This window comes from Stegodyphus dumicola, chromosome 5 (assembly GCF_044657685.1).
Source record: "Stegodyphus dumicola isolate Sdum_Otavi_A_Nest chromosome 5, ASM4465768v1".
Lineage (NCBI taxonomy): Eukaryota > Metazoa > Arthropoda > Arachnida > Araneae > Eresidae > Stegodyphus > Stegodyphus dumicola.
The window spans coordinates 29,226,698-29,244,855 of record NC_140772.1 but is presented as its reverse complement, the minus strand read 5'-3'; the positions used below and the strand labels follow the sequence as shown (position 1 = coordinate 29,244,855).

General features: G+C 34.9%; 1 protein-coding gene across 2 annotated transcripts in view; it reads left to right on the top strand.

The window, feature by feature from the left end:
• Positions 1-18,158, top strand: part of Rab3GAP1 (RAB3 GTPase activating protein subunit 1) — a 391,448-nt gene that overhangs the window by 332,137 nt on the left and 41,153 nt on the right. Inside the window, exons 16-17 of one of the 2 annotated variants that reach the window (XM_085816530.1) lie at positions 12,158-12,212; positions 15,831-16,026. In XM_085816530.1, coding sequence (XP_085672656.1) covers positions 12,158-12,212; positions 15,831-16,026 — 251 coding nt within the window. The remainder of the gene's footprint in view (positions 1-12,157; positions 12,213-15,830; positions 16,027-18,158) is intronic. The other variant, XM_085816531.1, reaches the window with a different exon arrangement.

The following is an 18,158-nucleotide window of genomic DNA, read 5'->3' as shown; positions in this document are numbered from 1 at the left end:
TTCATTCCTTGCAGCAATGGCGCAAAGAATATTTAATTAAATATGAATTTAAATTTAATTTTTTTAATTAAACTCAATTTATTCTTATAAAAGACTTTAGTTTAAGATATGTAACAAAGCTGCCAACCTTCCCAGTAACACCGAGAGATTTTTGAATCACATATTACGGTGTCCTAGAAAATCTCCAAATCTTCTAACTAATTATCTAAATTTAGATCGCATTTCTTTCAAATGTAATTCTAGGATCACTAAGCGTCGAAAAGGGAAGAAATGCCATGGCGGAAATTTGATAACAAATTCTCAAAGAAAGCTAAAACAGAGACTTTATCATCTTTAACATCTTTTTTTACTTTTAAACAGAACTTTTATAACTTAAGTATTAAATATAATTAAGACACAATAACACGCCGAATAAATACTAATTCAGAAGTCAAACAACAAAAATCAGCGTTATATTCACAAAATTTTCACAGAACTAGTTTCGATGTTTTTACCGAACCACCATCCTCAGCTGCAAAACCGCAAATGAACAAGATAGGAAATAATGATTAAATAAGAAAGCCGGGACAAGAATAAGCAAGTGGCGCCATCTGTTGGTGAAAACAAAACTAAAACATAATTTCTTTAAAGGTCGAGGGCAAAGTTAAAAAAAAAAAAAAAAAAAAATGTTAAAATAACGCTGATTTTTGTTGTTTGACTTCTGAATTAGTATTAAGTATAAGTTATAAAAGTTCCAATTTTTTTCAAATGATATTCAGCATAATTTTCGGGATTAATTTTTGTTCGATCTGAACTATTATAATTTATTATAAACAATTGCATAACATTTTATATAATTAGTAAATGTCTGTGCGCTGTATATGGGGATTTTCATTCAATTAGACTGTATTTCGTTTTAAGATGTGTCACACTGTCTCTTCATACTTAAGAGTTATCAAAATTAGCATCTGGTAAATGTTTATTATTTTGTATTTTCGAGCTAGCCGTTATTAAGACATACATTATAATACATCCTAAATTTCTTTTAGATGTTCTCTGTTAGTCAAACTGTTTCAATTTTACTTTCCTATGGAGTATATTATGATTACTTTGGTGTTAAATTAGATAAAAAAAAAATTGTAAGGAATCGTCCGAAGTCACAACTCACACCAGTCAAAGGGAACCCTTTGATCTGTGGTTTTGCGCAAGTCAAAGAGAACTTCATTAATCAGGTATATTAATCAACTTAGAGTCTGAACAGCGCGGAAAATGAAAATGACCTAATATTTACATTTCAAGGCAAAGTTTAAAATTGATTTTTTCTTCTCTTATAGCTGTTACTGGAATTGAAAAAAGTATTAATGTGATTTGCTTATCACACCTTTGTCGTATCGTTGACTTTCGCCTCCTGGGAGGTAATATATATTTCAAATGTTTAATTAATTGCTTTCTGTGAAAGTCATCATTAATTTTCCACTTAAATTTAACAACTAAGCAATAATAATATATTTTAATGAAATTATGTAAAAACGTATGGATTAAAACTTAATAAAAGTCGCCAGTTTCAAAAAGCACTAAATCCTCTCTAAAAGACCAACAGTTTCGAGTGATTTTATCTTCTGTAGACGTGATTATCTTCCTTACACTACTACTAACAGGTGACGTTCTGTGTGAAAAGTGATCATGTAAGAGAATTGCTGACCTAAAGATTGTTCATTAATTGATCACAGGTTTTTATATAAAGAAAAGGCTAACTGAGATTTAACATTGTAAGAAACTTCTAAAAAGTTGTTTCGTGAATTTTATATACTGAAATTAAACGAAATCTGTTTATTTATGATATATTGCTCGGAATACTCCTGGCCATTAAAATTGCTACACCTGGAAGGAAAGCAAATAGCAAATCTTATTTTATTGTACACGAACAATATAACGCGAGGAAGTCATGATTAAATTTGCAGGTGGTTTGGGGTACACAGCTTTCAGAACAGCATGCAGAGCCACCACTTCTGGCAGCAAAAATGGCTGTAAGCCTGCTTAGAATGGAATCAAAATGAGCTTGGGTACAGACACACCAGGCGAGGGACCTCCGTCCCGGGTCCTCATTATACGGGACCCATTCAGAGTTTGAAATATCCAACGCCCGTGGGACCTCGTTCTCGCAGGCGCAACCCCCGCAGTTCCCGTCCGGCTTTTACTAAGCATTGGCCAGAACGATACGTTGCTAGTTTAATACGCTGTCACCTTGCCTCCGGGCACCACTCCATCGGCAAAACCACATTGTAGAAAGGTGCTCTGTACGCTTTGTCAGTCCCCGCCACGAAAACTGAATGGGGTCAAAACCCCGGGAACTCAGTCGACAAATGCACCATGTAGCTCCACCACAGCCGAAGGAACAGACACGACAGTACCAGTACGGTCCCTGCCAAGCCTGAACCAACTTGAGTACAATACTCGGGCTCTAGTCCTATGAAGTCAAATTATGTACCCCCGTGGTTGAGACTGCCTAGGTACAGATCCTAACCAGTACTTCCCAGGCATTCGCCTGAGTCAACCCCCGGGGGGGGAGCTTGGGTATAGATACGTCATTCCATGTGGCTTCAACTGCATGCCAGAGTTCATGAATCATAGTGGCTGGCGATTGGTGGCGCGCCAATCTCTTGGCAACAGTCGAGCATCCTGTATATCGAGGAAGCTCAGACCAGCATGAGCAACAAATGATCGAGCATTATCTTGTTGAAAGATGGCGTCATAAAGGCCTCAAAGTTAGGGCACAACCACAGGCCTTAACATGTCAGAAATGTAACGGCTTCGGTCCTCGTTACAGTCTGTACAAGCAAGAGGTGACCGGAATGTGTACCTAATGGAAACCCATACCAGGACCTGTATGACGATGGCGAATGCAAGCTGGAAACAGTCGGTGCCTCCACACAGAGACACGTTCATTATGATGTTGTACTCAGAACCGGGATTTTTTCTGAAAAGACGTGGAGCCCTTCGTTTGTCCAGTGCCGTCGTTTCTCGCACCACTGTAAGCGCGGTTATCTATGCATGCATATGTAAGATATGTATGTATGTATATGTAAAATATAATAAAATACGATGGCTGCACTAAGGAACAAGTGGCGACCTCATAATTAACTATTCTAAATTTGATGTTCTCCTCCCTAAATTCATCTGTTCTCCGAAATTCGAGATCTTTCCTCGTTACATAACAACCTAAAATTAACCAATCACAGCTTACCTATACTTTACGCACCTATTTAGTATAAATACTGCTCGCAAGCAACTACGTCATTCCTTTACCTAGCTTCCGCTATGCCAACATCTCCAGACTGCTTTGCTTCCCTGTCTTAAGTACTTTTAAAACCAGTGTAAATAAAAATTATCGTATTTAACTATGATTGGATAAATGCTTTGTATACCAAAAGTGATCTGATGCGAATTATAACGGAATAAAATTATGTTTTGAAACGTCCACGTCTGGAAGTTTTTGGTTTGTGCATCCATCTACCTAGGCATCTATTATGCCACCACCAAGTTCCAAATCATTCATATCATTTCATATATATATACGGGGGTTGTACAAAAATATGGAAACACCTTTAAAAAAACATGTTTCTTTGCTTAATATGGTGTAGGAAACCCGTTGGCATCCAAAACAGCTTGCAGTCTTCTCGGAATGGATAAATACAGTTCCTGTATGTTTGCCAAGGGAATATTATACCATTCTTCCTGCAAAACGGTGGCAAGTTCAGATAACGATGTTGGCGGTGGATAACGAGAACGCACTTTCTGTTCCAATGTAGACCACAAAGGTTCGATAATATTCAGGTCTGGTGACTGTGGTGGCCAGGGGAGATGGGACAACTCATCCTCGTGCTCAGAAAACCAGCCCTGGACAATGTGAGCTGTGTGAACAGGGTCTTTGTCGTCTTGGAAGACACCATCACCATCGGGGAACAAAGTTTGTACCATGGGATGAACTTGATCGGCAAAAATGTTCACATAAGTCTTGGCAGTCATGTGCCCTGACACAGTTATCATGGGGCTAGCAGAGAACCACGATATGGCTGCCCAAACCATAACAGAACCCCCGCCATGTTTCACTCTTGGCAACAAGCAGTCTGTATTATAGGCTTGAGATGGCGTTCTCCAGACGTAAACTCGGCCGGAAGTGGAAAACAATGTGAAAGAAGACTCATCAGACCGTATTACTCGCTTCCACTGCTCTATAGTCCAGGCTTTATGACTTAAACACCACTTTTTCTTGTTTCGGGCATTAGCATCACTGATGAGTGGCTTCTCAATTGCAGCACGGCCAGCAATTCCCTGTTTATGAAGCTCCCTTCTAATTGTTTTGGTACTCACAGGGTTCGGTAACACAACATTCATTTCAGCAGTAACTTTTGCAGCTGTGGTCTTCTTATTTTTCGTCACAATTGCCCTTAATGATCGTCTGTCACGATCACTCAGGACACACTTTCGCCCGCGCTGTGATTTAGCAGACGATGTTTTTCCGCTTTTCAAATATGCGGAATAAATCTTCGATACAGTACCTCTTGAAACACTAAACACCTCGGCTACCTTGCTTACGGAAGCACCTACCCTACGTGCTCCAACAATTTGCCCACGTTCGAAGTCTGTTAACTCTGACATAATGCAATGACAACCTCACATAACAGTACTCCGACAACAACTGAACTGTTTAGCACATTTAGGAAGTTGTATAGGTGGCGTGAGTAGTCAAAAATGCCAGCGCCACCTACATATTTCATTAAAATCAATCAATCTTTTCAAACATGCATTTTACAAGGTGTTTCCATATTTTTGTCCATCCACTGTATGTATGTAAGCGAACTAGTATATATAGTCTGATTCCTCTATTTGTTTCTAACTTATTTGTCTCGGTCATATGTCGAAATTAATTTTTAATCCCATTTTACTGAGTCGATTTTCTGGAAATTTTGTATACGTGCGTCTTTGTGATGACAATACATTATCTACAGATTTAAAAAAAAAGAGAGAGAGAGAGAAGGAAAGGGAAAGGAGAAAAAAGAAAATTTCATACAGTTTCATGCACTGTTGAAAAGGAGGAATACATATGTAGCTGTTGCTTGTTGTCATTAAATTTCATAAAATTACAGCTGCATATTTTATTTTTAACATGTCAGTCTTATTGTTACACAAATGATAAATTTTTATTTGTAAGAAAGAGCTCTTGCTTATTGAATGAGAAATCTTTACATTTTATATAGGCGACCTCTTTAGCGAGGTCAAAAAAGTGGCGACCTCTTCAGCAAAATCCCCTCTGGTGTTAGTGGAGTCAGAAGGACCAGATTTCATTTTTTTTAATTGTCTCATAATCGCTACTGTTTTTATTATTATTATTAGCGCGCTCGGTTTATCTTCCATTCGATTATGAGTTTTAGAATACGTAGGTCAACCCGTATCGTGGTTCGCCTTTCCTCATTTCTCATTTATTAAATGAGTCGAACGTCCTGCGGATGCATAACTTAAGTAAATGCCCGTTCCTTTAACCTATTTACGAAAGAAAATTTCCTCCCTTTTACTTATGACTTCTGTGATTGACGTTCCGTACTGAGTATGAGACTTCTTAGTGCGCATCTGCTTTGTCAGTAACTAAAGGAATTTAAAAAAAAAAAAAGAAGAGTGAATGATGATGAAGTTTATTTGTTTTGATGTTTGTTCAAAGCTTGTAAGTATCCAAACACTCCTTTCATGTAAGGCCGATGGTTACAGCCAAAAACATCGCAGACGAAAATGTCGCGGAGAAAACAACGCAAGGCGAAAACGTCGTGCTACAAAACATCGTGGGAGAAAACATCGCAAAGAGAAAACATCGCAGTTCTAAAACATCGTGGTACAAAACATCGTCGTCGAAAATAAAGCGGTTCAAAAACATCGCAGTTGAAAAACATCGTCGTCGAAAATATCGCGGTAAAAAATAAAGTATCTACAAATCATCGCATGACGATAACATCGCAGACATGCTTTTTTCAGGCATGCTTTAATAAGTGTAAATGGATATTCCCATAATGATTTGTGAGCGCAAGATGGAAAGAAGGATAATTTTTACTTTCATATTTTTTATTAATTAATAAATTTTTGCTGAGAAAATAAAAAGGAAACTTAAGCATAAAAAATTAATGCAACTTATAGCACTTAATAGAATTTTAAACCGACATAGTTAACTTAACTAACAAAGGCCATTAATAAATTATTTTTTATAAAGTTCTTACTGGTAATTTTCATGAAAATTATAATCTATAAGATGCATTTAATTTTCTATGCTTAAGTTTCCTTCTTACTTTTTCAGAAAAAATTTTGTTAGTTAATAAAAAAATGTGAAAGTAAAAATTATCCTTCTTTACATCTTGCGCTCACAAATCATTATCGGAATATCCATTTACAATTATGAAAACCTGAAAAAAGTATGCCTGCGATGTTATCGTCATGCGATGATTTCTAGATACTTTATTTTTTACACCGATATTTTCGACGACGATGTTTTTAAACTGCGATGTTTTTGAACCGCTTTATTTTCTACGACGATGTTTTGTACCACGATGTTTTAGAACTGCGATGTTTTCTCTTTGCGATGTTTTCTCCCACGATGTTTTGTAGCACGACGTTTTCGCCTTGCGTTGTTTTCTCCGCGACGTTTTCGTCCACGATGTTTTTGCCGCGATGTTATCGGCGGACACCTGTACTGAAACATCTGAAAAGCCCCTTTTTCTGTGGTTTTTCTCCAAAACGATAGAATAGAGAAACACTAGTATTCTCTTTTCTTAATCTTTTATCTGAAAGTCCATGTCTCAGATTTCGAAGTGTTTCTGAGGTAGGGTATGTTGAAATACCATACCTGTGTACTAGATTTTCTTATTCATAAATAGGTATTATTAATCATAAAAATTACTGATTATTATCACTGACAAATAAGTTGAGTTGTCTCAATTTTCTGTAAGCTATAACTATATAGGAATTGCTAACTATTATATTTATTAAATGTATATTATTAGTACTCGAATTGCTCAGCCATTTATATACACCCAACGGTTAGTCAGTTAGTTAGTTCTAAACACTAGGCCCCAGGTCACCTAGCAGGCGAAGCCTGCCATATGGCTGTGAGGGGACAGGCTGATTCCACAACAAACGAATGTTAAATAAAGAAACATAACAAAATAAATGGTTAAATAACGGAATATAATAAACTTAATAAACATCTGGTAATAAGTTCGCATCATACAATTACTCAAAACGAACATACAAAACTCAAAAGAATTTTTTTTTTTTTTTTTTAATTATAAAAAGAATATGAAAGGTTATAAAAGAAATCACAACACGTGAAACAGGTACATGCGTCTCAAACACTTTCGGTGAAATCAGTATATATAGGTATCGTTTCCATTGTGTTCTTTCCTGAGTTTTAATCTTTATAAGTTTTACTTTCAATTATTATTATTCAAATTTTCTTTATATTATCAAAATTCATCTTAAATTTATAAGTTTACTTCAATCATATCTGTTTTCAATATGATTTTTTGTTTTGCTATATCTCGATACCAATATTCTACTTATTCATAATTTGCATAATATCTCTTGCAAATATACACCCACTGGTATTTGCCGTAACATCGTTAAGTACATGTGTAAAGACAATTAGACATTTCAGCCGTAGAAATAAGAAAAATCCACTGTGCTGTCAGCGGAGTTCGAGCCATGATTTCATCCCTTGTTTTTTGTGCATGAGTAGCCATTAACACTAGAGGAGCACACGTAGGGGAATTGCAATAATTCCTCACATACCCTTCTTAAAAGACGATTGTGAAAAAACACGAGATCCAGTCGACCATATCCTGGTGTTGAATTGTTGTCCACAACATATTAGTTCCGGCGCCTTTTTAAAGTCCATTAGATATTTTAAACCAGGAAACGAAAAATCTATTGTGCTTTCTCCGGGATTCGAACTATGAATCATAGTTGCCAGGTGAACCTACTAACCACTTGCATTACGAGAACTCACAAGAAGCAAAGCAATAATTACTTTCTCGTGCACATGCATGTTGAAATATATCTGGACTGTTTGTAAAGACATTGGATTATTTAGAAACAGGAGTACATGAAAAATGAGCAATGCCCTTCCCGGCACTCGAACCTCGCGAATACGCGCCGAGTGTGCTGACCATTACACCACGAAGGCATGCTTAAGAAGGCGGGAGAAATATCTTATATACTCCCCCGTTTTTAAAAGGTGACTGGGGATTAGAGAATTCAATCACCAAATCCTGGTCCTTATCGATCTCCCGTACCCTTTAACCCTTAACGGTTCTCGTTCCTCACTTTAGCCATACTCAATTCTTAATTATTCATTATTTCTTAACGAAGTTGTGGAGGTTATTGCTGTTTTCAGCAAAGGTACTCCGGAATCCATCGCCTTGTTCCTTTGTCCAAATCCTGGTAGTGAAGGATCATTATCCACCGCTTTTTTTTTTTTTTTTTTTTTTTTTTTTTTTTAAGTTAGAGCTCCACTGTAGAGTCATTAGGTTATTTAGGAAGCAGGAGACTTGAAAAATGAGCAAGGCTTCCGCCAATACTCGAACCTCGGAATACGCGCCGAGTGTGCTGACCACTACACCATGAAGGTATGCTAAGAAGGTGGGAGAAATACCGAATAAGTAGAATATCCAAAGAAAAAGATCCAAGGTATAAAGTGGTTGGACCGTTTGTGTAAAGCGTATTCAATGAAATATCTATTTATTTCAACATTTTCGGGACTACTGAAAAAGAGGGGTTCCAGAAACAAACCCTTAACTGGTTGAAAAGCTAGACAAAAACACTGAGTTTTTCCTTCAGAAAAAGCAAAGCTTCTGCATTCTTCGGTTCTCGAGATATTTTCCAAAAAAATGTTCTATAAAAAGTAATTTCAGTATTTTTCTTTTACGAAAAAGAAAGTATAACTGGTTATGAATTTTCATGATATGAATATAGCAATTTTGAAAGAGATTAAATTAGTCATGTAATCATGGAATAATCGGTGGAAAGCAATTACGTGTATTTAGGAGACTACATCCTGTTATTAACAGAATATTGTAAACGCATGTGAAATAAGGTTAAGAAAGGGAAACATTTCATTCCTTAAAATGTAGTCTTCACATTCAAGTTTGCTCAGGATACCATCTAGATCATGTGTACAGTAAGACCCCGCTTAACGCTGTTTCGTTTAGCGCTGTTGCGGTTTAGCGCTCTTTTATTTCAACCCGGGGATTCTCCGAAATTGTGCGCAGCGCTAGGTTTCCAAATAACATATCCGAAACAGTGTAGTTGTGTTTCTTGCTTGGTGGACGCATTTTTATCATTTGAAACATTTGTTGAAATTATTGTAAGTTTAAATTTGTATAATACTATAACGATTAATACAGTGACAAATATTGTGATCTTTAGTTTTTATCATGGGTGATAATAAAAAAAACAAGAAAAGAAAGCAACCAGAAAAAGCATTTCACTGGAAACTCAAATGCAAGTGATTAGAAGATTAGATTCTGGTGAACGTCAATCTCAAATCAGTGCTGCATTGATTTTAGCAACTTCAACAATAAGGACAATTCTTAAGAATAAAGAAAAAATACTGTCATCGGCAACTGCAACTACGTCAAGCTCTGCAACTAAAATTACCCGTTCTAGAAATAACATTATAGAGGAAATAAGAAAACGACTGTCTATATGGATTGACGACGAAATTGAACGTAATATGCCATTAAGCCAATCTATCATAATGCCTTCTTAACAAAAAGGCAGAAAATTGGAAACCCAGAATAGACTGAATGATCTGACTGAGAATTTTATTTGTTTTTAAAAGTATATGCGTTTATATTGTTTTTATTTTTGTAAGAAATAAATGTTTGATTTTATTTTTATTAAAAAAAACATTATTAAATTTATTGCCTAACCATTTTTTATCTGTCTTCCCCTAACCCCATTATTTACATGTTAAGATAGCCTCGCTTAGCGCTGTTTCGCATTACGCTCTACTTCGATGGAACGTATCCCCCGCGTTAAGCGGGGTCTTACTGTATTCAGGAAGAGAATTAGCGTTGTGTCACATCTTGTCGAAACTAGTGGATGACTAGTTTTTGAGATAATTTTAATTAAAAAGGAAATATTAACACAATAAAAGTGCAAGCCCAGTGTTGTAACAGTACTAGAGACTTTATAGAGACGGGGGAAATGACTCAAGTTATATAAATAAAAAATCGAAATATTTTAATAAGCGGATCGACCAGTTATCAAAGTGATGGCTGAAGAGACGAAGGCCTGTGCTGCATAATACCCTGCTTATTTTGCCATACACCGAGTGGGTGTTGGTTCTTTGTGCAGAAAAAAATTAATAGTCATGGAAAGTTTTTGTTACTTCCCATTTCAAGGGCTCTGTTAGGTCACGATTGTACTCGTATTTTTTCTTGCTGCTCTAGTTTCTCCGCGCATGTTACTATTACCCACGTGAGGTGATTCAGCGAACAAAAGGATGATTATGTAAAGCATTTTTGTTTATTATGCGTGCAGAAAAATAAAGAAAGGAAAGCAAGTGTTATATTTACTTCAGTTCAAAATTTCTGTTCAAACTAGCTGCATATTTAGAACACTTTATGAAGTCGAAATCTCGTTTGTGGTAGGAATTTTATTTGACTCGGGCTGTAACAGAACATGAAAAGTTTCCAGAATCTGACTGTTGTGTCTTCAAAGTGAATGTATGAAGTAAATGTGGAAACTAAATGAAGAGGTGAATATTAATGGTTGTGTTGGGAACGTTCAATTACTTTCACAATTAGAGAATTCTTCAGTACAATCTGTTTTAATAACTGAAGATTATTATTCACAGCTCCAGTTTATCATACTGGCATACAAAGATCAATGGAGTTTACTACTGAGGCAAACGATATTATTATATCTATGTAATTCTAAGGGGCATCAATTTTTATTAAAATTATTTTGCTGTACAAACAATGTTTTACAGCATGAGGTGTCTAACAAAGTGTGGTTTACTAACGTTATGCATTCTTATGTTAATGTTATTCATTGTAGATGCTCTGATGCTATATGTTTTTTTTTAGATGCTATTGTTTTGCTCACTGTCCTCTGTTTTTTTAACCTTTTTGTGACTAATTTTGATTGATTATTTCTTTTTTGCACCCACCAATTTTATTTCCATGCATTGTGTACTAAGTTTTAGCCTAACAGACCTTAAATTTTTTTAGTTAATAACTTAATAAATCGCCGTTCCATGTAGAGCAAAATGGTTATATGACTTTATGATACAGTAAACTGTCTCAAAAGCAGTGGAAACGACCGTCTTAGAGAGAACAATGTTTGCTTATGTTCTGAATAAGCAAAAACAGGCAGGAAAACCTCTAAAAATCAGTATTAGTCGCTTTTAGGTATATTCTTCTCAGGAAGTGATGGGCTTTCATTGTATTTTAACTTCTCTCTTTCGAAGGCATAAGATATATAGGTGTTTCGTCTTTAGAAGCAATTGCTCCAAATTGGAAGGAATGATCGTTTTGTATGGAAATAAATGCGCAGCGCAAAGTGAAAACGAGTGTTGCGCCATCTGTCGAAAAGAATAGTAATAAAATGGGAAAAAGCTAACGTATTAGAATTTTAACATCTTGCAAACAATTGGATTGGGTTTAATGTCATAAAGTATGAACGGTATTTTTTATGAATGTGAAAATCTTCGAGGGCATCCATTTCTTCCTTATGCTATAAAAATTCTAATAATTTATTTATTTATTTATTTTTTTATTTTATTATTATTATTATTATTATTATTATTATTATTATTCATTACTATTTTCTTCGACAAAGGACGCTAATCTCGTTTTTGGCTGTGCTCCGTTAATTTATATATGTTTAAAACAATTATTCTACCTTTGTAAAATATTTTTTAGTTCTGAGTTCTGAAGAATAGAGTATGTCTGATTGCTTTCGAAATAACAAAAATTTATTCAAAATCTACACCAGTCTAAGGTTGTTTTTCGCTGAATTTGAAATTGGCTTGTTTCTTTTTCAGTTATATTTTGTATCTACTATTTTTAATTTTGTTTTATTTACTTATTTTTTGACTCGCATAGTTAAATTATAGTTTTTCTCTTTTCAGTTTGGAGCCGGGTCCACCTAACATGAATTACTGCCTTTTGCATCAAAAGTTGCAGGTAAGGAAATCATCATTTCATAATTCTATCTTCCATTAAAATACTTTAAATCAAGGTCTGCAAATCTTAAAATGTTCATGGCCTTTTTCATATGAGAGATATTTCAGCAAACCCATAAGAATTAATCTTTTCATTATATTTTTCGTAACATTTTGTAATAATTTTTCGAATGAAATTAAGTAATAGATCAAATTTTAGTAAGAAAAATTACTCATGGTCCTTTGACTATTAGCACGATGTATGTAAAAGTAAAAAGGAGATATTTTTTAGTTGGCAGAGTGACTTGATTTTTCATGAAGGGCAAACAAACTAAACAAAAATGACTGTAAACACTCTTTGGCTCTAAACCAAGAACTATGGTGGATGGATGAAAAATTAGAAGTGAATTCGAAATTTCCATCACCTGAAGGCCCACCAGGCCGAGTAGGAAAGTCACTGAACATGAGTGGTTTGGTCCGAGGTTCGAATCCCGAGAACGAGCTGGCTGCATGGGCATTTTCGTGGTTTACTCCATGTGTAATGTGTATGCGAATCAGTTCCTTAGAAAGTCCTCCACGAAAGCTATCCCTGCCCTTAGGCAGATAGCCCTCGAGGCTTTGCCATAATCACATAAACCAAACGTTACCTGAAAATGAAACCCATGTAACAAATGGGGACCATGTTCGTGAGATCAAAACAAGCCTATAAGCCGATGAAATGTAATTTTTCAGTGGTGTTGTGTAGATAAAGTTTTTAAGTAATAAGTTACAAAAATTTTTAACGAAATATGAGGTTAGAGTTACTTATGATGAATTCTGCTCTTTTTCAAAATAGTAGAATATCGTTTCAATAGTGAAACTGTTAGTATTAATAAATTGTTTTTACTTTAATAATATTAGTAAACCGTTAGATCAGAATGTACATAACAACAGTGTACATAATAAATGTAACGTTACAGCACTTGTGTAGTGTCATGCAAGTGCAATGATTTGACATCAAAGTAGCGCGATTTTAATTCATCTTTTATTTAATTAATCAATAGTGTAAATTAAAACTCTACTTCACAAAGTAAAATCATGGTTCATGACGGTGCCGATACCTTTATGAAGGTTGCCCGACTAAAACTAACAACTGAGCTTATTGAAGGTGCATCAATGTGTTCAACATTAAAAAAAAAAAGAAAGAAAGAAATTGTACGACGTTATTTTGACTTTCACAGATGGATACATATGTGAAGAATAGTGTATATTTTCCATTTGCAGCGGAAAGAATTACGATCCAAAATTTCGTATTCTGCTTTATAAGTCTTCATCTTATATTTGTCACAAGCTTATTTTCTTGCGCTGTGAAACGTGAAACCCATGAAATTGTTCAAAATAATAGCTTTATAATTAGAAATGTTAAATCATGCAGAATAAATAAATAAAAGTAAATTATAATTTTAAATGAGGAATTCTTATTAAATTACTGCATATGCTTAATATGTTAACTAATAATATATGCATATAATGCATATGCTTAATATATTGTTAATAGTAAGTTGTGCTAAAATGGTGAATTCTTAACAATTAACTTCATTAAAATATGCGCAGGTAGGAAAAACATAGTTATTTCTTTTCCCTGTAAAAATTTATGCCTACTTTATCATTTAATAAAATTATGCTTTTGTTGTTGTTTGCCAAATGGTCTTTCCCTTTTTACACATTCAAATTAAAAAATGTCTTAAATTAAAAATCTAAAAAAATGTTATTTTCATGTCTGGTGGCCGGAGTAGTATTACAGTGGCGCTGTTTTTACTATAAGCAGGCAATGCGTACAAAAGTGTCTTTATAACTACAGTTCAGAGCCAGCACACCTGATATTTTGACTTAATATTTCCAAGCACTTTTAAAAGAAAGATTATGTGCTTTATGAGATATGTTCTCCCTCTATTTCTGCATGCCTTCGTGGTGTAACGGTAGTACACTCGGCGTGTATTCGAGAGGTTCAGGGTTCGAGTCCCGGAGAGGGAATTGCTCATTTTCCATGTCTCCTGCTTCAAAATAACCTAATGTCTTCACAATTTAAACAAAAAATAATTTAGCGAATATAAAAAAAAGTGTATGTCAATACGTAACATTCTATCGAGAAAGGCCTCCTAAGAACTCTCTGCACAGTTTTCTGGGCTGCTCCTAATTCTCCTCCAGCTTGATATGTCGATTTTTGAGAGCTTCTCACATAGCTGGCTTCAATACGCTCAACTACTACTTCTCCTACTGAAGGACAACCTATTGATTTTCCTTTACAAATGCAGCCTGTCCCTTGAAATTTTGCGTACCAATGATGGATTGCCCTATATGATATGATCCAAGCTGTCTGTCCGTATTTTGTTCATAACTGGTCCTGAAAGTAGACTTCCTAGCATGAAAATCAAGCACCCAAAACACTTTCTGATGTTGCGTCGCCATTTTACGAAGACGTTTTTCTGGCCGTTATGTTTTAGCAGAAACGCTGATGACGATTGGACTTCCAGCGCTATCTATTGGTGACTATTCAAAACTTGCTTATATTACCTCTGCATGTTTGTACTTTTTTAATGAATATATTTATTACATTTTGCGTACTGCACCTATGAAATTGGGCATTCATTTGGACTTATATATAGCTAATACAGTCAAAAGTCGTTAATTCGGACACCCATAATCCGGAATGATCTATAATCCGGACCTCAAAGATAGAAACTTTCTGCACATGCGCATAGGCGTTTACGCGTGCGCGTAAGACCTTTACGACTGCGCATAGGCGTGTGCGAAAGCGCAGAATACGTTTTCGCGTGCGCGTTTAATATATAACGGACGGTATAAGCTAAAATTATCTAATTATCTATTTCAGTTAATGTTGATGATTGCGTTGCTCCTTAATCGTCGAATTGGATGCGGCTTATTATTTTTTGCAGACAGTAAGAGCAATTTTATAAAAGTAAACTTGAACTTTCGATTATGTCAAATAGAATTTCCGATGCTGGAGCTCCCAAAGGATCTACAAAACGAAAGTATGTTTCGATGTCCGTCAAACAAAAAGTGGAATGGCTGCAAAAAATGGATAAAGATATGAAGAAGGTGACAGAGAGGTTAGTGAAAACGAAAAAATTTCGATTGACAAGTTAGTCGGTATTCTCGGCACAGCAATTACGGGACTTGAACAGCGGAACTTTGTAACTGAACAAGAAATTATGTCTGTTTATAGAATTAAAGAGAAAGTATTATCACATAAAACGAAGCAATTTAAACAACTTACATTGAAAGAAATGTTTAATAAAGTAAAGAAATAAATATTAAGCTTTTTTTTTTTTTTTTTTTTTTTTTTTTTTTTTTTTTTTGTAAATTTTGATACCCTTTAGATCATAATTGTTCTTTATTTCATAAATTATGGTTTCATATTTTTAATTTTAGAATTTCTGCATGCCATCTTACGAGATTTAAACTGATGATCTATAATCCGGAAAAATCGATAATAATTATTTTAAATACTTCCATTTTAACCGTAATTAATGAAAGATGTTTCTAACACCACATGTTTTGTACTATGGACTGTACAAAAATAATCATTTTGCATGCCGCTTGACTGTTATTTTTTTTTTTTTTTTTTTCTGTTCTTCAGATGTTGAATTGCTGTATCGAGCGGAAGAAGAGTCGAGAGTGGCATCAATTACGCAGCAGTGTGCACTCTGTCCTGGAAGAAAGCAAGACCTCAGCTGGATCTCCTGCGCCCTTGAGTGAGAGTGATGATGATGAGTTCTATGAATGTAACGAGAACTCCACGTCTTCGGGTGATTCGCGCAGCTCTAGTACGTCGGGTAGAGTACAGAAAAGTTATATTTTTTTAATTTCATTTACCGATAGATATAAGTGCAGTAGTTATCAAAAAATGATATCAAAAAAATTTTATGCTAAAGCTCTCATATTCAGTAAATGTAAATGTCTGTTTTTGTGTTAGAAGCAGGTATATTGCTGCACATTACAGTTCGTAGAAATCTTCATGTCTGCATCAGATGAGAAAAAGAAGTTGATACTTTACTGAAATAGATAACATCTCATATAGTAAGATAAATCGTTGTAAATATGGAATAAAAAAAAAGAGGTAAGGCAAATTACCTTTAGCATGCAAGGATGTCACAGGTCATCAGAATCACTTGCAGGGCAAAATTGTGATCACCATCTTCAGCATAATCATACGTTTCCAAATAACTCAACTGACTGACACTCCTCCGACACAACCAATATGATTATATACATATATGGAGATAGAAAAAATATGAAAGCTTTGAAAGAAAAATCACTCTTAGGAGATTTTTAAAATGCATTTTTCAGAAACTTTCAAAATTTTGCCAAGTTGGTGAGAAATTGCCATACAGCCTCTAAGAAAGTTTTCTGTTTGTACTCCAGATTTAATGGAGGTGCCAAAAATTGTAAACACTGATTGATTCAGAGCAAATACTTACAGACATAAATAAGTGAATACTAATTCAAATAAACATAAATACAGAATAAAACTACAGTCAAAAGTCGTTAATCCGGACTCGTCGGGACTTCGGCGATTCCGGATTATCGATTTTTCCGGATTATAGATCATCAGTTTAAATCTGGTAAGATGGCATGCAAAAATTACAAAATTAAAAATATGAAACCGTAATTTGTGAAATAAAGAACAATTATGATCTAAAGGGTATCAAAATTTACAAAAAGAAAAAACTTAATATTTATTTGTTTACTTTATTAAACATTTCCTTCAATGTAAGTTGCTTCGTTTCATGTGATAATACTTTCTCTTTAATTCTATTAAACAGACATAATTTCTTGTTTAGTTACAAAGTTCCGCTGTTCAAGTCCTATAATTGCTGTGTTGAGAATACCGACTAATTTGTCAATCGAAATGTTTTCGTTTTCAATAACCTCTGGGTCACTTTCTTCACTATCGGAAGCGAATTATAATGACGAGGAACTTGATTTAAATCATATCAAAGACGGAGTACATCGAGATGAAATACTAAACTTAGTACGGAATTATAATCCAAATAAAATAAAAACATCTGCTCTGAAGATAACGATAGTGTTGACAGATCAACTTCCAATCCGCGGCGTGAAATTGATAAACAGATTTCGGATTTCAAAACATACTTTCGCTTTGTAGATACAAATTACATATTAGTAAATATATATTGGAAATTCTATTTGGCATAATCTTTCTAATCTATCATAATCTAATAATGACGTTTCTGCCCCCCCCTCTGCCTCAGAGCAGCGTGAAATTGATAAACAGATTTCGGATTTCAAAACATACTTTCGCTTTGTAGTAAATATATATCGGAAATTCTATTTGACATAATCGAAAGTTCAAGCTTACTTTTATAAAATTGTAATAAGCCAAAAAATAATAAGCCGGATCCAATTCGAAGATTAAGGAACAACGCAATCTGCAGCATTAACTGAATTAGATAACTTTAGCTTAGCGTATAACTCCGTTACACATTAAACGCGCTTGCGCACAAACATATTCGCAGCCGTAAGGGTCTTACGCGCTCTCGTAAACGCCTGTGCGCATGCGTGAACGCGACGCATGCGCAGAAAGTTTGTAGCTTTGAGGTCCGGATTATAGATCATTCCGGATTATGGGTGTCCGAATTAACGACTTTTGACTGTATAACATAAAATGCAGCGAATAAACAAGCAAATAACTAAAATAATATAAATAACACTATCAAAATTATAATGAAATAGATGAAAATATTTACAAAAATTTACTACGATACTGTATAGCAGGGATGGGCAAAAAATGTCCCTCAGGTAAAATGCAGGCCTTCTAATTACTCAATCCAGACTGTTTTGAAATCATCTGCAACAATATTTTCACCTCTTTCCTATCTGGTTTTAAGCATAAACAACCAAAATCGGCAGCACGATTTTCCATCTATCCATCAACACATGACTA